The 22,060-nt window shown below is 37.6% G+C and overlaps 1 protein-coding gene across 2 annotated transcripts in view; it reads right to left on the bottom strand.

The window, feature by feature from the left end:
* enox1 (ecto-NOX disulfide-thiol exchanger 1) overlaps positions 1 to 22,060 on the bottom strand; it is a 143,609-nt gene that overhangs the window by 48,114 nt on the left and 73,435 nt on the right. The window contains exons 2-3 of one of the 2 annotated variants that reach the window (XM_048193015.1): positions 8,855 to 8,985; positions 4,855 to 4,992 (exon numbers count right to left, since the gene is read on the bottom strand). In XM_048193015.1, coding sequence (XP_048048972.1) covers positions 4,855 to 4,992; positions 8,855 to 8,864 — 148 coding nt within the window. In that variant the 5' untranslated portion in view covers positions 8,865 to 8,985. The remainder of the gene's footprint in view (positions 1 to 4,854; positions 4,993 to 8,854; positions 8,986 to 22,060) is intronic. The other variant, XM_048193016.1, reaches the window with a different exon arrangement.

Below are 22,060 nucleotides of genomic sequence, written 5' to 3' on the forward strand. Positions count from 1 at the left end.
TTAGCATGTTGCTAATGTACTGTTAAATGTGGTTAAAGTTACCATCGTTTCTTACTGTATTCACGGAGACAAGAGCCGTCGCTATTTTCATTTTTAAACACTTGCAGTCTGTATAATGCATAAACACAACTTCATTCTTTATAAATCTCTCCAACAGTGTGTAATGTTAGCTTTAGCCACAGAGCATAGCCTCAAACTCACACAGAATCAAACGTAACCATCTAAATAAATACTTTCCTCACATAATTCGAAGCATGCATACAGCATGCATGACGAACATCTTGTAAAGATCCATTTGAGGGTTATATTAGCTGTGTGAACTTTGTTTATGCGGTGTATATATAGTCGAGAGCTCGTGGGGCAGAGGGAGCGCATCTCTTAAAGGGGCCGTGCTGAAAAAATCAGTGCATAGTTAATGATGCCCCAAAATAGGCAGTTAAAAAAATTAATTTAAAAAAATCGATGGGGTATTTTGAGCTGAAACTTCACAGACACATTCAGGGGACACCTAGGACTTATATTACATCTTGTAAAAAAACAATCTAGGGCACCTTTAACGGTTATCATTGCTGTATTGTCAACATGTCTAATTGTGACTATTGTGATTGTGATTTTTATTCAAAATCGTGATTTCTCAATTTAAAAATAATAAAATCAAGGCAAAACATTATATTCAAATTAATCGGAAAAATCACCCAGACTTACTTCTGATGCTGCAAAATTTCAACCAGTGAAATTCAGCCATACATGTCTAAGCCAGAATCAGAAGAAAACGAACCCTGCATTTTCAATATAAGATCTTGACCAAAAACTGATGCGCCTCTTGGTGGAAATAACATCATAACATGTTATGAGAAGAATATGTGAAGAGCCCTTTTAAGATCTTGTATTGACAATGCAAGAGGTGAGCACTCTGTAAAGTCTCCTCCAGCACATCCCAAAGACTTTCAATGAATTTAAGGTCTGGACTCAGAGGTGCCAATTCATGTGTGAAAATGATTCTTTATGCTCTCTGAACCATTCTTTCACAGTTTGACCCTGATGAATCTTAACGTTGTCATCCTGGAATATGGCCATGATATGTCTTCCCACATGGTTAAGAAATAAAACTCAATTAGGGTTGAGAAGAACTGTTGCCAAACATATAACATGCTAGAAACATAATAATCACTGCAATAATGATCCAGTCATAAACTCTAGAGGAGTTGCCTATTTAAACTCAAACAGTGACTTTTTTTTTGGCCAGGTATAAAATAAAATAAAATAAAATAAAATAAAATAAAATAAAATAAAATAAAATAAAATAAAATAAAATAAAATAAAAATACTTTTCTGACCAAATGACAATCAATTTAGAACAAATGCATAAACATTGTCATGTACTATATAGCGCCATTTTTTCAGATTTCAACACAAAGCTCTACCCTTGTTGGCTGTATCTACATACATCTTTCTAGGTCCCAATGTTTCCATAAACAGCATTCAAGAAGATGTTTCTTTGTCAATACAGTGCAGTAGTTAAATAGGTCATCGTGACTGCACGCGACTGTTTCTGGTGGAGCCCGATTTGGGTTTTATTCTTCCCTTCTTTCTTCGTCTTCTAAGCCACTTAAAGCAGCCTTGGTGAATCTTGTGTAAATCTATGCATTCATACATTCAGGGCTTACATTCTGAACCCAAATCTCCCAGCATGCTCAATATAAAACTCTCACAATGGAGCCGCAACAAAAGCAACTTCTAACTGCGGGAAAATCATCTATATTTAGAGCCGTATTCATTGCTGTGCCTCACCAATCCAGCCAGATAAAACCATCTGAAAAAAAAGAAAAAAAAAAATGTTCTGACAAAGCATGTCTTCTAATGAGCTGGTGCAAATAAACATTTATAATCAATAGAAAATGTGCTGAAATGCTGAGAATGAAACTGCCTGCGAAAAATGTGCAAGTGGGCATCTGCTCTGTGAGCAGCAAATTTATGAGCAGATATGGGACAAAATAGAAGCTGTGTGAGTGTGTGTGTCATAAGCAATATGTGTGATGTTGAAGTGTGCCTGGAAACATGCTGAGGGAAATTAAAACAAAGACTCAGAGGTTATTTCAGCATAATCTGTTATATTCAACAGAAACCAGGCAAATCTTTTCCAATCATTCCTTTGAAGCTGGAATTTCTGTCAGCGTCATAATAGTTCTTCTGAAGCCTGAGACTTTCCAGCCTGTTTGTTCTCAAAGGCCAGCATTTGTGCTAGTGTGACAAAATCCTCTTTCAGGTATCTAGAAGCAAATCGCTGGAAGCCTAAATGTACTACATGCGTGTGTATGAAAGAAACACAGAAAGAAAGTGGATACCGTATATAAAATCCTCATGTGAATTGCTGAAAGAGTTTCTTTCAGCTGCGGCGTATTACCAAAGGCTTTAGCTCGGAAGCTGAGGATAATAGTTTTAATATTCATTCTTAGATGATTTCTGAAATCACCCAAGAAAAAAAAAAAACTATATGCAATTTAAATGACTTCCCAAATTCTCATAAATAATCATGATTTGAAATATTGCCTCATGCATTTTAATCTGAGCCTAATTTGCCTCAATCCATGGCTTCCCTAGCGTGATAGTAATTATAATATGATCCAAACCAAGGAGAGAATTTATTTGTCTCAAAAAGTGTCTTGAATGGGGAATTGTTAACAAAAAAAAGCAGCAACACTACAAACTTAAGTTTTATATGGTTGAAAATGTAGTTTTTCCAGTAAAAAGCTACATTTACATTTATAACAAGGTGTCACGGTCTCAGTCACATTCTGTTTGTTTTGGTTTTCATCTGTCACATGTGCTCCTTTTTTCCGTTTTCCCACCACAATCTATCACCATCGACACTAACTAGATCATTCACAGCTGTATGTCATTTTAGTTAATCATCTGTGTATTTAAGTGATGCCTTAAATCTATGTATATTTCGTATGCCTTGTGTTGTGTTGCGTTCCTGCCAGTATCTGTTGGATTTCCTAAGTAAAGACTTATTTGAACTTAATCTTCTTCGTCATGTGTTCCTTACATAAGGGCAATTAAAAATGGTCAAAAGTGACAGTAAAGACATTTATAATGTTAAAAAAGAATTCTATTTCAAATAAATGCTGTTCTTTTAAACTTTCTGTTCATCAAAAAATTGATTACAGTTTCCACAAAAATATGGAGCAGCACAACTCTTTTCAACATTAATAATAATTATTGTGCGCCAAATCAGCATATTAGAATGATTTCTGAAGGATCATGTGACACTGAAGACTGGGGCACGTTCAATCCCTTCACTCGATTGGGATGTTCTCTTTTATCCTGAACGGCAAGAGCAGTGACTGTAACATCGAGTGTATTTTGTAGTATTAAACACATATTTATACCGATTTAATCAGGCTCCAAAAATTCTTCAAAAAGAACACAAAGAATGGCCTTCTCAGTTGCCATAGTTGCAACTCTTGCGTCATCAGAACAGGGTGTTCAACGCACCACCGTTTCCGTTTAAAAAACGTTTTGCAACGTTTTGACGGGGCTGAACGCAGCCCTGGAGTAATGATGCTGAAAATTCAGCTTTGATCACAGAAATAAATTACATTTTAAAATATATTAAAATAGAAAAAAGTTATTTTAAATTGTAATATTATTTCACAATATTAACTGTTTTTATTTTATTAATTGTATTTTTGATCAAATAAATGTAGCCTTGGTGAGCATAAGAGACTTCTTTAAAAAACATTAAATAATTTTACGGAAACTAAACTTTTGAAAGGTAGTGTACAAATTACAATTTTTTTTCTTTTTTTTTTCTTTCTTTTTTTGCTGTTTTAGTTTCACATTTGTATTGTGAGCAAATGAGGAGAGGAATAATCAAAAACATGTTCAGTTTTTTCTAGAGAATCGGTTCATTCAGACAGTTTAAGATCGTAAATAAACCAATCATATCCGAGTATCCACTTTTCAGTTAAATGCTGATGTTCATTACTAGACAGCATGTAGTATTGTGTATCTGTTAGTACTGTAGTTTTTTTTTTTTTGTTTAAATAGAATAAACGCCTAACAGAGATCAAATAATAAGTCATATCACTGCATAATATCTAGATACGAAAATATTGACCACTTAAATAGCTTCATTGTAGTTGGCTACTTTGTTAGCAGCTTTTGGTGATGCTAACAACTTCTTTAAAAGAATACTGTAGCTTGACTGTAGTTGAACTATTTCCACTCCCACTCATGAGTGCTGTCAAAGCAAGAGAGGTGAATTGCCAGTGTATGAAGAAAACAAACTGTCAAGCACTCCGTTCACTACATCCACAGCTTGTCTGTGATAAAATCATAAACGTTTCTGATTATAAGAGGCATTGTTTGTATGCGTGTATGCGTGTGCGTGTGTAACTGGCATTTACAAAAGCAGCAGGCCTGTTATGAAGACTGATTGCAGATGGCTGCTGATGATCAGCACTGAAGAGAGCTGTCCAGTTCTCGGACAATCTCTACAAAGCTTCAGAGGAGACCAGCACTCAGAGCTTAAGGCAAGAAAGCGGTAGGTTCCACCGTCACGCCAGGCCGTGAGCTTTTCAGATCCACAACAATCCAGTATCTCAGCCGAAGAATAAAGCTCAACAAACTGTAACATGCTTCAATGTAAAATCCAATGTGTAGTGTTGCTTCTAAAGGTCACATATTTGGCAGGGGAGGCTGGTGCCTGTGCAGCTTGCCAGAGGGGGAATATGGGAACCCCGGTTTAATATCTGTCTTTTATTCCCCCTGCCGTGAAAGGGAAGAACAGATAGAGCTGTGGATGAAACACGAGGATTAGCACACTGGAGGGAGAGTGCAAGGCTTTACCTGATACCAGCTGCTGCCCAGTTAAGCCCATCGGCACAATGCCCAGGTTGTTCATGGCGGTGGCCCAGGCACTGGGATCGGCCACGGGAACGTTGATGTGGCTCTGCTCGGTTCCCAAACTGCCGATTCCGTCTGCTGCTGCAAAAGAGAATACAGTCTATTAGGCTACATTCACACTGTCAGTTTAAAGGTGTTATAGAGGATGTTTTGTTTTATACATTTTTGCAATATTACTTGAAACTCTCTTTACTAACTGATAAAAGACTATTTGAAGAGTTCATTTGCAAAAACCGATAAACGGCATTTTTTTAAAAAATGAACTAAGTGCTGTGCATTATTCTCCATATATTGCACGTTCTGTACCCTAAATTCATTTTGTCAGAAAGGCCGGTATTGTCCACTGTCAGGCATCGCAAGTTCACGTTTTACAGCAGAAGCCGACAAGCGCCCTTGTTGTTTGTGTACAGAAACCGATAAGTCCGTTTTAGCGAATCAGCGCGCAGTATTCAGGTCAGGTGACAAGGCTTCTAGTCACTTCAAAAAGACACTCTAAGTTCTGTCAAAGCTAGGGCTGGGCGATATATCGCATGCGATTGTCACGCGCATTTCGTCAGTAAAGCCGGTTCCCTGATTACCGCTAAATCGCCATCACCTGCTTTCAAATGGAGCGGCATTTTATAGACAGAGCCGTAGATCACTGACAAGCTATGCAATATCGCGTTCATTATCGCAGATGAATCGCCTTCGATAATGAACGCGATATTGCGCGTGACAATTGCATGCGATATATCACCCAGCCCTAGTCAAAGCTGACTAAAAGTGATTGAGGATTTATAATTTCGACTCCTGTAAGTCCTTGTACACCATACACGACTTATATGCTTAAACCTTGGTTTTTCTTTTGCGTGTGTGTGTGTGCGCGCACGTGCGTGGATGCGTGTGTGTGTGTATGTGTGTGAGAGTGTACTTGTGTGCCGATCTGTTTGTGTGTGTGTGTGTGTGTGTGTGTGTCAATCTGTTAGTGTGTGTGCGCGTTTGTGTGCACACTTGTGTTTGAGTGTGTTTTAAATGCAATTACATGGTTTTGTTTAACTCTGAAACATGAAATGTGAAGTTATCTGCTTTTGCCAAAAAAATGACTGTTGGAGTTATCTTTAACTTTTAATTTATATAAAAAACATACTTTCAATGAACTTTTTTAATTTACCTGTATTTTTTAGAGTTATTATTACTTAATCAAAACAACCCAACTGCAGTTTGATTGATATTACTTGGAATGCACAATAAAAAAACATGATTTGTGAGAATTAATAAAAATGGAGTTAACTGTTTTTGCAAATGAACTCTTCATTTATTAGGTGCACTGAAAGGAATAATATCAATATACATCATCTGTGCACGAGGTAGGGCCTTAAAAACATCAGCCAATCGTTTACGTGATCATCGCGTAAACGATTGGCCCTCTGGCTTGTCAATCACTGCCATTACGTTCCTTGTGAGAGACGTGCGCGGATTGGCCCTCTTGGCCAATCATGGCAGTGATTGACAAGCCAGAGGGCCAATCGTTTATGCGATGATCACACAAACGATTGGCTGATGTTTTTAAGGCCCTACCTAGTGCACAGATGATATATATTAATATTATTCCTTTCAGTGCACCTAATAAATAGTCTTTTATCAGTTAGTAAAGACAGTTTCAAGTGATATTGCAAAAATGTATAAAACAAAACATCCTCTACAGCAACTTTAAGGGATTGTCAACAGCATTTCCTTACAAGCAGGGCTTGACATGAACACCTGCCATCCCACCAAGTGTGGGTGGATTTCAGCAGTGGTGTGTAACACAGTCAATTCTACTAGCCACTTTGGCAGGTTGAATTTTATATATAATATATACATTTTTTTTTTCAATTGTAGTCTTTTAAAAAGGCATTTAAAATAATAAACTAATTGCAAAAATATAATTGTCAAAAAAAGATTTCTCGATACTGGAATATTTCAAAAGCTTCCAATACTCATTTTCCACAGAATGATTCCAGCTGTATTTTCTCTCTCTCATCTCTCCGACAGTTAGTTTATACACAAACCCGCCTCCCCTTACTTGTTTCATTTGCTCCGGATGATTATTGTTGGTGTTACAGGGCTTGATTGCGCATATTGCACATCATTTTATTTGAAATATACCCACATGTGCGCACATAAAGCCGCCTCTCAGTACTAAATTGAGTTCTTTTTCACTGCTTCTTGCACTTAAACAGTAAAATACACACAAAATAATGTGTGAGTATTCTTGTAAACATAGTCAGTTATGTTTTAAGTGAATGTAAACAGTTGAGAAAGAAAACACGTGTAACAGAATAATGGGTCTGTCAGGTCTTAAAGTGACAGCAGCCTAATACACCTGCTGCCAAATTATGAGATAATATTAAAAATATCTATATGGCAGTTTTCCCCCCAGGGTATCAATGTCAAAATTGTGGCCAGTGAAAATGCTGAGTGGCTAGTAATCTCTGGAAAACCACTAGCCACAGTGGCTGGTGAGCAAAAAATGTCAAGCCCTGTCAAGCCCTGCTTACAAGTATGAGTCTCAATATATCCTGTTCATGTCCCGCGAGTTCATCCGTCAATTCTTCATTAAGCGACAGCAGCTTTTATATCTGGGTGGAGAGCAGACCACTTGAGTCTGACGGAAGCAGCTGTGGTGGACAACAGTGACTGGATCTAAAACCTTCAGATGACAAACAGCTTGTATCTCAGTCGCTGTAAGTTACTGAAACCACACTTGAAAACCCACAACACACAGTGGACATGTGTTGGTGCAGTGCAGGGTGGCTCTCTTTCACTTTGTGACAAACAACTAGTTGTCCAGTCCGAGTCCGAGAAATTTACGGGTGTAAGTTTGGTTACATAACACGGTTGTCACTGCTGTAAATAAACTGTGTGTGAATGTAACCATATTAAGGACTCAAATACTCAACCTTCAAGTACTAAACAGCTGAATGTACTGGTTGTGTTCACCTGAGCATAACCTGGCTGCTATGCTATCAGGGGCTGCTTGCACTAGTTGTGCACACATTAGGTCTTACTTTAGTTCAAAGGTGTTCAGTTAAAGTTCAGAGATGCCCAGTCTAAACGCTACCTACCCGTTCAAACAATCACAACACTATTTCAGTGTAATACTGTATATGCTTTATTCTCCATCAAAAAAATTCATTGGTATAAAAATGTCCTTCCTATTTTACAATAAAAAATAACATATAAAACATAATGTTAGTATGGTCACAACAGTGTATAGCCTAAGCCTATATATAGAGAAACAAAAGATTATGTAAATAAGTAGGCTTTGATACAACAGTCATTTAAATGTGTAACACATAGACTATTGCATTAATAATTTTATGTCATAACTTAATGAATAGAGAAAATGGACAATGCCCACCCCAGGCATATGGGAGACTCACAGATTTCAATAGAGATTGTTCTCTAAGCTAATAGCACATTACTCTGAATATGCTAGCATGTACATAATTTTAATTAGATTGAACTTTTTTTGTTTCAAACTGTTCATGTTGCAGTATTTAATTTCTTAATATCATTAATGTTGAAAACAGTTGTGCTTAATAATCATGTGGAAACCGTAATGCATTTTTTTCAGGATTCTTTTATGAATAGAACATTTAAAAGAACAGCATTTATTTGAAATAGAAATCTTTTTTAACAATAGAAATGTCTTTATTGTCACTTTTGATCAATGCATCCTTGCATAATGGGATTGCATTTTCCACAGTGGACACATGCGAGGCTGCCCTAAAATTTGCTGTAACGAGGTATCTCAGAGGACAGTGTAATCATCCTGCCTACGTTTGGAACAGTTTTCACATCATTACCATGCTTAAAATGCTGCCCACGTAGGCATCTCACTAGGTTTTGGAAGCATGTGTGGTTTGACTGGTCTGCTAAACAGATCAAGTACTGGACATAATTAGAGGAGGTTAGTTACCGCTCGCCATGGCTGGTCGTCAGTGTTTGTTTCTCTGGGTGCCACTGCTGTCACCTGAGCCCTTGCTCTTCCAAGACAGCTGGCCGGGGAGAACGGGGCACTCAGGAACTCATAACAGCATTCAGAGGAACCTGCAGACACACAAACCACACAGCCATGTGAGAATTGAGATGCCATTCAGTAGCGCTGGAATCGTTTCCATAAAGAATTGATTCCGAGGTAATGGGAGTCAAGAATGGATTCCATCAAAGAGAATCGACTCCTCTTTAATTGCTTTTTTTATTTTTAATAGAGCTAATCATTAATTTGCCTCTCAGTCGCTCACTATAGAGATGAGATGTATGATTCATTTCCTCAAATTGTTTTTTTTTTCAGACAGTTTGTTCCAATGAAACAATAAATAATAATACGATTGCAGCCATTATTTTATGTCAGTGCATCAGCACAATGATGTCACTAGTATGTATATATAATAACATGGTGTCATTGTTATGTCTCGCTGAAACGTTCACATAAAGCCATAAATGCATTGCTGATTTACCTTTTGTTCACTTAAATTAATGAGGCTTGTCACCGTTTCATTCTGTGATCCTGCATGTCAAATAGCATATGACTGACAAATATAGATTAGCCTATCTTGGACAAGTTTGTGTACCTAAAACACACAAAACAGACATTTATACACAAACACAGATTTGTTCTAGGTGTCTAAACTATATAAAAAGTATAAACTAGTCTTATAAAATCCACAATTTAGTTTAAAGGGGACCGATTATGCCCCTTTTTACAAGATGTAATTTATGTCTCAGGTGTCCCCAGAATGTGTCTGTGAAGTTTCAGCTCAAAATACCCCACAGATCATTTTTGAATGGAAGGAAAAACATGCTGTTTTTGTGCATGTATCTTTAAATGCAAAGAAGCTGCTGCTCCCCATCCCCTTTCCAGAAGAGGGCGGAGCCTGTACAATTCGTGCCTTGGATGCTCAGCCAAAAACAAAACATCTGTTTGATTTTGATTATCATCTCTATCGCGGTCATGCTCATTTGACATTGCAGTTCTTCATCATCAAGGAAGTTTATTGTCTGCATGCATTTTAAAGGGTCATGAAACCCCAAAACACTTTTTTGAGATGTAAACAGATATGTATAGGCTGCACATCATTGAAAACACTAAAGGTACTCATTAATGTTATTCATAAGTGAAAAATAGTTATTTTTGCATTTTTCAGAGCGATTTCTGTCTTCCGGTTTGAAAAGCCGAGTCGGAGCAACGTCACAAAATCTGACGTCATCGTGTACTTTCGAACATGCTGACGTAGATTCTCGACATATATATTCATGACATAAAGCTCATTCAATCCAATCACTGCACTGTAGTATGCATACAATTATAATTGCAGTATTATGCATGAGGAAGTATCACTTCTCTCGCCTCGGTCTGTTGTCATTCAGAGACATATCGTTGGTGTTCGTTTCCCCAGTGCTACAACACAATGTGTTTTCCTGCGACGCGACCAGAGCAGAGGTTTGTGTGCATGTGGATTGTTTTGCTGTAATCTACCAGCACAAATGGAAAATATGTGCGCGTGAGATCGCATTACAGCGGAGAATTCAAATGTCCCAAAAGTGCGGCTCATTCACCTCTGCCTGCTCTAGCTGCGTTCAAATACGCAAGCCGTAGGCTGTTTCCTTCAGCACAGCACCTGTGTTGTTTGTATTTTGCTCGCGATGCGGTCAGAACTGGAGTTTGAATACGAACGAAAAATACGATTGCTGTTATGATATACAGGCGGAGCGCGCATATGCTCGGTTTCAGCGCGGAGCTCCGCGATGAGTTTAATAACACTACCCACGTGGCACATAACTCATCCAGAATAAAGTATCCGTGTTTAAAGTTTTTATTTCACACGTTCTCCTGCACCAAACATTAACCAGCACGGTGTAGTTATGCACACATATTTCATCAAGTCTTCTTCAAATGAATTATATGTGCAAACTGGACACTGATACAGTGGTGTAGCCTATCTGAACACGACGACACGATTATTCTAGACTGATTTTGAGACTGCAGTGCTCGTAAATGTAATCAAAGTAGCCTATTATTAGCCCTATTAAATATTCTTTCACATTTCTCCCTTGTAGTTTGTTGTCATTCTCTCCGTGCTCATATATTAATATTCATTATTCTGTATAATGAGTGTGTTCTATGTCTGTGCTTCATTGGTTGTTCTCTCCCCTCTTCCCCCCCCTCTACACTTCCACTTTTCCAGAGCTTTACACGCCCATTTTCACAGACTTTTTAAAACTCAGAGGTGTGAACGACCAGGGTAAAACAGGGGGGTTTCATGACCCTTTAAAGCCATATCAGTCTAAACTTCTGATATATGGCATTTTCTGAGCGCCACATCTGAAGCATGTGCACAGAAAGCTGGCTGTCAGACGGCGCGTCCTGTGAGTATTAAATTAAGTTCTCTTTCACGTGTTATTGTCCTTAAAGGTGCTAAAGAGGATGTTTTGTTCTATACATTTTTGCAATATTACTTGAAACTGTCTTTATTAACTGATAAAAGACTATTTATTAGGTGCACTGAAAGGAATAATATAAATATACATCATCTGTGCACGAGGTAGGGCCTTAAAAACATCAGCCAATCGTTTACGCAATCATCGTGTAAACGATTGACCCTCTGGCTTGTCAATAACTGCCATGATGTTCCTTGTGCGAGACGTGCGCGGCTGCGCTCTCCGGTTTTTGTCAGGAGACAGGAGTAACAACTGCAGATTATGAGTTACCTGCGGTGAGTCCGACATAATGAATCCACTAACACGACACAGCGAATGCCGGTGGTAAACACTCGTGTTCCAATACTCGTGCACGAGTTTTGGGAGGCGTTCTCTTGAAATGAGCTGTGAAGGAGGGGGGTTGTTCTTACGCATGCGCTCATTTAAAAAACTCACTAACAGTCTTTGGTTTCTCAGTCGACGAAAAGATCCTCTTTAGCACCTTTAAACTGTCAAATACACACAAGGTTGTCAAAAACACACAAAGTTCACATAAACACAGTTGGTTATGTCTGTCAGCAAGTAAAGAAATCTCATGTGAAAGCAGCGTAATATACAGTACCTACTGCTGAGTATGCAAATAATATGAAAACAACAAAAGAAAAACAGAAAATCACTCACTGCTCTTGACTGAATAACTTAGTAGCTTTAATAAGAATACATTTCTTACTTGAATGCTGCTGTTAAATGCTCTGGTGAGGAGATAAACATGGTGGACTGTGTTCAGCTCACTGAGGGCAGGGTCTATGATAATAGGGCAGAAGCAACTTGAAATTGTGACGAAGGGTGGTTGTGTACACACACTGCTGACACACGTTTAAACGCAATGTAAAAGTGATTTTTGTATAATAAGTTCCCTTTAAAGGGTGTTCTGTTCTTGTCTGTTGTGAAGAGATAATAGATGCTGATAATAATCAGTGTATACAAAGGAGGTAAGCCTTCATATCATATCATGTAGTCACAGAAAGATTAAGTGAACATGTTCCTCTAATCTTTCAAAAAACAAAGAATCGAAAACAACGAAACCAGGAATCAGAGTCGACGCCAGCCCCAGCATTCAGAGCACAGCCATACTTTTATTAGGACTATTTAATGCGGCCGAGGAAGGCCGCTTGGTTCCCATCCCTCCAGCCGAACACACATACTGCGTCCCAATTCGCCTACTTATACTACACCCTAAAAGTATGTACTCTTTCTGTGAACAAAAAGTACATACTTTTGAGTGTGTAGCAAAAGAGTAGACAAGCTTTGGGACATACTATCACGTCAAACAATTGTGTCTTTGCTCTCTGTCGCATCCTGTCACCATAAACTGGCCTGTCAATCATCTTACATCCTCCACATTTCATTTAGCTAATTTCCTACTGTATCGGAGAGAAATGCAGTACCATGTTGATCTGCAGTCGCAGGTCTTTCATGTATAGAACTCTCCTCATATTAATGATGCATTTAAAAGTTAATGGCCAATCGGATATTTATAAAAGTCCACACTGGTATTTGCAGATGAAATATAACATGGATAACATTAAATAAATATTTTCTATCAGGTTAAACTGATTATTAGTCACTCAAACCTCTCAGCATCGGTTGCGCATATCTGCCATGTTTTGTAGTTTTGTAACACATTTTACTCATGTTTGTAGTTCTGAACTGAATTCTCGTCCAAAGTGCAATGGATTGTGGGCAACATTAGCCTTTATAGGCCATTTCCCAAATGGAGCACTTCATGTGGACTTTTGGTCTCGTGGACTTAAATTGCGAGTGCTCGCCGAGTCTACGAGTCCGATTCAGCATTTTAACGCTCTGAAGTGTGCTCAGCAGCGCCCCCTTTGTACCCTTGAAGCGGTCTTCCGCGAAGCCCGCATAGATGCAGGGTTCGCACACTTTAACTACCCAGGAATCCTTGCGAAATGCCAATCAGACAACGGATGGGAGGAGATTTCGCTCAAGAACAAAAGATGACATGGCTGAGAAGAAAATATTTAAGTGTAGGTATCATTACGGTTTTTATGACCTAGGTGTACATTTTACCAGTTGTTACCTACAGTTTATACAAACATTATGGTCATCGACCAGTGGTTGATATCTCAAACATAATAATAGCGCGTTGAATAATACGATTCATTAACGTGACGATCGAGTCTGTCCCAAAAATACCTCTCAATGCACCCTCGTGGACTCGCACCAAGGGCCCTATAGGTCTGCACTACATGACGTCACCAAAGTGTGGACTCTGAGGAAGTCCACAAGTCCGGAGTGTGCCATTTGGGACAGGGCCATAGTGTGCACGGATCCACACTTCGAAGTAGTAGACCATCCGGGGACTTTTGGCATACCCTTTTCAACATACTATGCTTTGGGACACACTTATTTTAATCTCACAAACTATTTAGGATGGATAGTATGGACATTGGGATGCAGGGACAGCTACAAATGCCTCCTCAGATGGAGTGAAGCTGTAAATAGTAATGATAATCACTAGAGGAGAAATATCATTAGCAGAGCCTAATGTGCCTACTTTTACCATCACACCGGGTCCAATAGTTTCTACAGCTGCGGTAACAAGACTGCAGGAAATGCCTTCAAGGACGTGTAGCTCCTTAAAGCCACTTTGAGACATTCTGTCAGTGCATCCGCTCGGAATGACTTACAGCTGACCCATCAGTCTTCCATCAACATGACACATGTCATCAGCTGATGGGTCACAGTGTGTGTGTGTGAGAGATCCGACGCCCTCCCTCCTGACAGATCACATCCCCTCCTCTAGCACTCTCTATCCTCACGCATTATATCATCCTGGAAATCAAAGTCTGGGAGATGGGGCCATTAAGCTGTTTAATACGGGTTGGAATAATGGATCCCATATGCGGCGAAAGCGCAGTGCTCCATCCCCAGCGGGTCTGTGAGAGTGAAGTATCATCAGTATGCCAAATGCGTTCCTCTCTGCCACTCTAAACCACAGCACATTATTCAAATCTGACACGCGGATATCAACTTAGTAGCGTGATGCGATTCCCTTTAATTGAGAAACAATCATATCACAACTTTGATTAGGCACAGTGTTAATGTGTTTGCATTTTATTTGCAGGAAATTGATATCTGGTGAAATAGTGTGTGGATTTGAACTCTTTCGGAATAATGCCTGGAATCTCAAACGTGTGCAATTGCACTCAACACACTTAACCCCAAATCCTAATGTATCACATTTGATATGCAAATTTCGAAGGCCTCTAATTGATCAAAATGATCAAAAAATGTTGTACGCGATTTACTACATGCCTTCTGTCATCTGTCAGCCTTTTAGTATAATTGTAAAAACGTCTACCTTCAGGTCGTGGTACACGTGTTTGTTTTTTTTTGCTGTGAAATGTTTACTGATTTTTATATGGAAAATGTAAGAATGACTATTGATTAATTATTATTAATATTTATAGATGAATACTTACTGGACTAAAACAACTTATGTTTATTTGAACAGCCATACATATTTTGTTAGAAAAATTATGTTAAACTGTACAAATTAAATGGCTTTTGAGGAGCGTTTATTATTACATATCTCTGTCATTATGTCATATGATCTTATAAGACATATAACTGCGAAATATAGAGTGATAACTGATATGTCGTATGCATCAAATGTAAGTAGTCTAATATATATATATACATATATTACTTTCTCTAAATGTAATAAAAAACGGTTCCGTTAAAAAAAAAAAAAAAAAAAAAAAAAGTATTTTTCTTATTATTCTATTATATCATATGTCAGGCTTTACAGGGTTAATGCCTGTCAGTATGACATCAAAACTGACCTTAAGTACTTTTTTAAATGCATTTCCCTGGTCTTATTGTGCATGATTTATGAGTGCATGCTATTGTGTGTGACATTGCATGCACATCTTCATAATATTTCATCAAATTTTAAAAACTTGCTGTCTGTGAAATGACTTTCCTATTCTGGTAACGCCATTTTACGTGATCCAATCATAAGAAAAGGGAGATTCAATCAATTCCTGATGCATACAATCAAGTCCTGCCCTACATTTTGTCATTTTGAATATCCTGTTTAACTCTGAAATGTGCCACATTAGAATAAAAAACATACAGATTTTACTTCAATGCATACATAAATACATGAGACAAATATTGCTTGACGTGTGCACGTGTATTGCTCAGAAGTCATAAGTAACACAGAACGCAATTTTGCATTATGCATTCTTTTTCGGTGTAAGCGTGCTAGACCACTGTGCTTGTGTCTCATATCGTTTGCAGCGTCTCTTGCGTGACATGGCGTTCTAAAAATGCAGAGCTCAAGTTAAAAGTAGTTCAATATTTTTTTTTTTTAAAGTGTCTCTAGACCTAGCATTTTGTATCTTTAATAATAATAATTTGTTACATTTATATAGTGCTTTTTTCCATTTATATAGTGTTTTTCTTGGCACTCAAAGCGCTTTACACATGGAAGGGGGAATCTCCTCAACCACCTCCAATGTGCAGCATCCACCTGGATGATGCAACGGTAGCCATATTGCGCCAGAACGCCCACCATACACCAGCTTATTGGTGGAAAGGAGAAAGGGTTATGAAGCCAATCAGTATATGGGGATGATTCAACCAAAAACGCAGTCTGTGTGAATGGCCCCTGGTTTCACAGACAAGGCTTAAGCTAGTCCTGGACTAAAATGCATGTTTGAGATGGTTTAACTGAAAGCAACTTGCACTGACATATCTTAAAATATGTCAGTACCATTGTTTTGTGTCTAGATGCACACCAGTAATGTTTGTTTTTTTCCTAGGGCACGTTCATAAAAGTTACTTAGATGCCCTAATTGAACTAACGCCTAATCCTGGCTTAGTCTAAGCCCTGTCTGTGAAACCGGGCCTTGGAGTTCTAATTTAGGTCTATGTTTCATTTAAGTTTCAAATTTGTCTTAGATGTTTCTCATAAAATTCTTCAGAAGGAGAAAAAAAAGCCAATTGTTGACTTACAGTAAAAGACTACCACTAAAATGTTGCTAATTTGGACTTGGACAAATATGATAAGAAATATTTGAGTTCAGTTTGAAATCTTTTATGTTTGATTACAGATTTTGGCATGTTTGCAAATTAGAGCACATTTTGAGATGTTGTTGAGATCTTTTCTGAAACTAGCGGTTCTCAATCCTGGTTCTTGGTGTCTTTCCTAATGAGCTGATAACCTAAATCTCCAGGAACAGGGTTGAGAGCCACTGCTCTAAAGGAGAAACATGAGACTACTTGGGTCTTTTTCTCAGGAAAAAAAAAAAAAAAAAAAAATCTGAGCAGAAGGAGACATAAGGAAATGTCTCTTTTGACTCTCCATTTAATCTCAATAAAGTCTGTCCAATTTGCTCCTGGAGGTCCACCATCCTTAGTTTAGCTCCAACACACCTGCCTAGAAGTTTCTAGTGATTCAGATGACCTTGATTAGCTGGTTCAGGTGTGTTTACAGTAATGAGGGCTAAACTCTGATGGAATGTGGCCCTCCAAGAGCAGGATTGGACACTGCTGATTTAAAGGAAACAACTGAGAGATTAACAAGTGCTGCATCTGAAAGATTAGGCAGATGACTTGTTGCTTCGCTGCCCTATCAGGCAATGACTTTGCAGGCAGCATTTGCGCATGAAGGTACCCACCAAAATTGATTTTGGACAGGCTTCTGTGGAAGCACAACAGTGTAATGATCTAAACGACCACACACCAAGACGACGGTTGGCCATTGGGCAATGGCGGCCATTTTTGAGCATCTGCCGGTTTAGTTTTAGTTTGCGGAGGCAGCGTGTTTTCTCTTTCGAAGATCTCAGCCAAGATCTCATTTGTGATTTTTCTTTCCTGTGGGTGAAAAATCCAAAACATGCATATTAAAGGTCCCGTTCTTCATGATCCCATGTTTCAAACTTTAGTTAGTGTGTAATGTTGTTGTTAGAGTATAAATAAAATCTGTAAAATTTTAAAGCTCAAAGTTCAATGCCAAGCGAGATATTTTATTTAACAGAAGTCGCCTACATCGAACGGCCAGTTTGGACTACATCCCTCTACTTCCTTCTTTAATGACATCACTAAAACAGTTTTTTGACTAACCTCCGCCCACAGGAATACACAAGAGTTGCGTTTGTAGAGTGTGTTTGTCGCCATGTCGTCAAAACGCTGTTATTTTCATCCCGCAGTCCAATCACCGGGTCTGATTCCGGCTCAAATTGATAGGGTAAAATTAAAGACATGTTTACAATAACACTGAGCGCGTGCATCTCCACGTTATGGTAAGAGGCGTGACCTTTCCGGGCACGGTGCGCTCAGAGCTGTCGAATCACAACACAGGAACCGCTGGCACAATCAGAACTCGTTACGTATTTCTGAAAGAGGGACTTCATAGAACAAGGAAGTCATCAGCCCGGTTTTATGACAGTGGAAACAGCGGTATACAGATAAGTAAATTATGTGAAAAATACTGTGTTTTTTTACACGCAAAACATGTTATATTGCACACTATAAACACAATCAAAGCTTCAAAAAACCACGAAAAACGGGGCCTTTAAGCATGAGTATCCCTCACTCAACTCGATCTCACTGTGGTTAATGTGTCCTTAGTGTGAAGGCAATGTAGCATCACAAATACGGCTTAATATAGCATCATCTCCTCCCTCATAAGGTCCAGAAGACAGTGTGGGGTAAAGCATGGCCAGAACTGCCTGAACTCCCCTTCACATCTCTCCTCCTATCAGTCTGTGCTTCTCTCACACTGGTCATTATCAACAAACCCCATGGAGCATCCGGCTCACTTTCACATACCATGAAATATTTACACCACAATCCATGTTGCTTTTATAATTTATGGGCTCACTTGACATTTCTAAATCATTTAGGTGGCATCCATTCCCAAGCAGGCCATTTCAAAATTGGAGTCTATTATGATCAAAATGTTAAAAAAAGAAAAGAAAAGTAAAGGGATCTTAAATGTGTTATGCATGTGCAAGAGTCTTGATGGTTTCCAAATGCTCCTTCGGAAGTAAATTGATAAATCAATTTGATGTGAATTGGTTTTAGCTTTTCAGCTTCTCTTCCAGAAGATTCCACTTCAAGATCCAAATTGTTGTTTTTCTCTCAGCAGTATGTCAAGATGGATCTGATTAGCTGGACTTGGTTATGTGATATTTGGTAAATGAAAAGATCAATTCTCAATGGGTTTTTTTCTCAATTTTGTTGTTGTTTTTCAGTACCTTCACTGAAGCTTTTTAGGTGATATACATGCTTTTTTGTTCTTTTGCATTTATAATCAACAGTTTTTTTTATTTATTTTTTTACTGTTTTAAAAAACTGTAGTTTATTCACTCATTATTAGTGGTGTTAAAGGGTTAGTTCACCCAAAAATGAAAATGCTGTTATTAATGACTCACCCTCATGTCGTTCCACACCCGTAAGACCTTCGTTCATCTTCAGAACACAAATTAATATATTTTTTCATAAAACCCGATGGCTCAGTGAGGCCCGCATCGCCAGCAAGACAATTAATACTTACATTGCCCAGAAAGCTACTAAAAACATATTTAAATGTGACTATAGTGGTTCAACCTTAATGTTATGAAGTGACGAGAATACATTTTGTACACAAAAATCACAAAAAAACTAAATAATGACTTTATTAAAAAAAATATCTAGTGATGGGCGATTTCAAAACACTGCTTCATGAAGCTTTAAAAATCTTTTGTTTCCGAATCAGTGGTTCGGCGTGCCAAAATCACGTGATTTCAGTAAATGAGTGTACGTCATAAGTGTTTAGAAATTTCAATAGTTCACGTGACTTTGGCAGTTTGATTCACGCTCCGAACCACTGATTCGAAACAAAAGATTCATTAAGCTTCGAAGCTTCATGAATCAGTGTTTTGAAGTCGCCCATCACTAGATACTGTTGAATAAAATGTTGTTTTTTAGCACACAAAAAGCCACTGTGGTCACATGAACTTTAAATGAACATTTTAAATATGTTTTTAGTAGCTTTCTGGGCAATGTAAGTGTTGCGGGCCTCACTGAGCCATCAGATTTTATGAAAAATATCTTAATTTGTGTTCTGAAGATGAATGAAGGTCTTACGGGTGTGGAACAACAAGAGGGCGAGTAATAAATGACAGGATTTTCAATTTTGGGTGAACTAACCCTTTAAGTACGCAGTGTTGTATCTTTGTCGTTTTTTTTTTTTTTAAGTTTTTATGTATTTATTTATTTATTTTGCTTGAACTCAAAGCAAAACTACTTTGTCTATATGAACTTAAAATGGGAAATAAATGGAGAAAATACTTCCAGAACCAAGATAGCTTAAAACGTGGGCGGCCTCCATTGCTCTATTTCTAACTCAGTTTTAAAAGTCTTATCCATTGTTGTGTTCTTCTGTCTATATCCATCTGATGGATCCAAAATGCCGAACATTCCACCCCTCAGAACATTATGAGTATGTGCTTTCAGCCATCCAGTATAAGGGTGATCTATTTATTCGCCTGAGGCCATGGAACAGATGATACGCGTCCCACATGCTTGGTAAGACCAAATGCATTCTATGAACACGCTGGTTTAAAAAGCTCAGTGCAGCATGCTGTACGTCAGCAAATAGTCTCACCTACGCAGAACTTGTGAAAGATTGTAACTATATCAATGCTTCATAATAACCCACCCATGGTGTATCTAATGTTTTGGTGCAAACACATCATACTTTCAAGCTGCAGCCTGTGCATAACATCAGATTTATGGCACAATCTAATGTGCAATGTGCTCAATGACACCTGCAGACTTTCCAGGTATAAACTCCAATGGAGGAATTCACTTAGCACTCATCTATGGAAGCTTGTTTCCAGCACAGACAATTTCAACTTTATATTTCACAATTCTGACTTTATTTCTCAGAGTTGTGAGTTTACATCCCACAATTCTACAGCTGTTTGCAGTTGTAGTGTGCCTACTTTTTCTTGATGTCCTATAGTTTTTTTTTTTTGGACAAAGGTTTTTTTTTTTTAAGTGATATGCATGCTTTTTTATATTTTTGCATTTAAAATCAACAGTTTTATTATTTTTTTTCTATTGTTTTAAATTCAATTAAATAATTTATAATGCTTATAAATAGTTATAAATATAATGCATTATTAACTATTAACTCATTATCACTCATCATTTACTCATTATTAATGATGTTAAGTACACAGTGTAGTACATTTGTCTTTTTACTTAATTTAATTTTAATTTTATTTTAATTTAATTATTTATTTAGCTTTAAATTAAAATTTAAAATGGGAAAAACTTTCATAACCAAGATAGCTTAAAAAGTAGACCGTTCTCTGTGCCTGATCGGTGTATATATCACACTGCAAATATAAAAAAGCGACATAAACTTACAACCGTGAGAAAAAAAAAATCTGAATTGTTTTATGTTAACTCCAAATTGTGAGATATAAGAATTGCAAGAGGTCAGAATTGTGAGCTATAAAGTTACTTTTTTTTTTTAATTCAGTGCTGGAAACAGGCTTGCATAGTATTGTGTCTTAAATGAATGTCAGTTTATATATGGAGGTGCTAATTCTATTTTCATTCTACATTGTTTTTGGATTTTCTTTTAAAAATTGGGTAATTTCTACACTGATCAGAACAGAACTGAAAAACAATGACTGTTTTCAAATAAGTTTCCCAGACTGTTTGCTATTAGTTGGCTTTGATAGCAGCACATATAGCCACAGTGTTTATGCTTTTAGGTGACTCAACCTATAAAAACGGCTTACTTACAGTTGTCTCTGCATATTAAGCCTGGAGAGCAGAGGAATATATTTTAACATCGAAAAAATTACACACATCATCTTTAAGTTAAGCCTCTCTTGTCTGACTTCTCACAGTGTCCTGGTTTTCCTTCCTGTTTTGTTGGTGGACTAACATTAGGCGCATATATCCTAGCACTCAGATCTATATGAGTAGAACAGAGCTACAGTATGAAATGACTGGCACATCAGCACTTCCCTTTGATGGAAAAGAGGTCACAATATCATTCATAGCTTAGTGCAAATTGTTCTTAATAATACCATTAGAAAGGCACCATTAAACCCAGGTCTGTACAAAGAGAAAAAAACATGTTTGAGAGAGGAAAAATTGTGAAATTAGTCCAACACCACACTGATCGGCTCAAAAAGACCACTTCAGATGCAGTTAGTCAACTGACACTCTAAACTGAACAATGTAATCCCTAAAGCTCAAAATAATTAATTTGTTAGAGTAGGGTAAACTCAAATTAAACAAATTAGTTCAATCAAATTAACTTTTATGAGTATTTAGAACTTTCTTTTTCTTTTGAGTTCACAAAACCGTTTTAAGTAATCTTTCATTTGTTTCATTATTTTGAGTTTTATGAACTTGTTTCTTTTAATTTAGACAAACTTAAATTTAACTGAAACTGGGCTGGGATTTCTATTTCCCAGCATGCTTTGCCATGACACTCAAAGGGAGAGTAAATGCTGAATTAAGTTTTATATAATGTTTTTTTGTGCAAGATTAATGTTAAGTGGGAGATTTATTAGTGTTTAATGTTTTGCTATGCTAATTTAGAAGAGTTTGTAATGCTGGGTGTTTTGGGGGTTATCATCATTAGTTTGAAAAAGGTATA

This window comes from Megalobrama amblycephala, linkage group LG6 (genome assembly GCF_018812025.1).
Source record: "Megalobrama amblycephala isolate DHTTF-2021 linkage group LG6, ASM1881202v1, whole genome shotgun sequence".
Lineage (NCBI taxonomy): Eukaryota > Metazoa > Chordata > Actinopteri > Cypriniformes > Xenocyprididae > Megalobrama > Megalobrama amblycephala.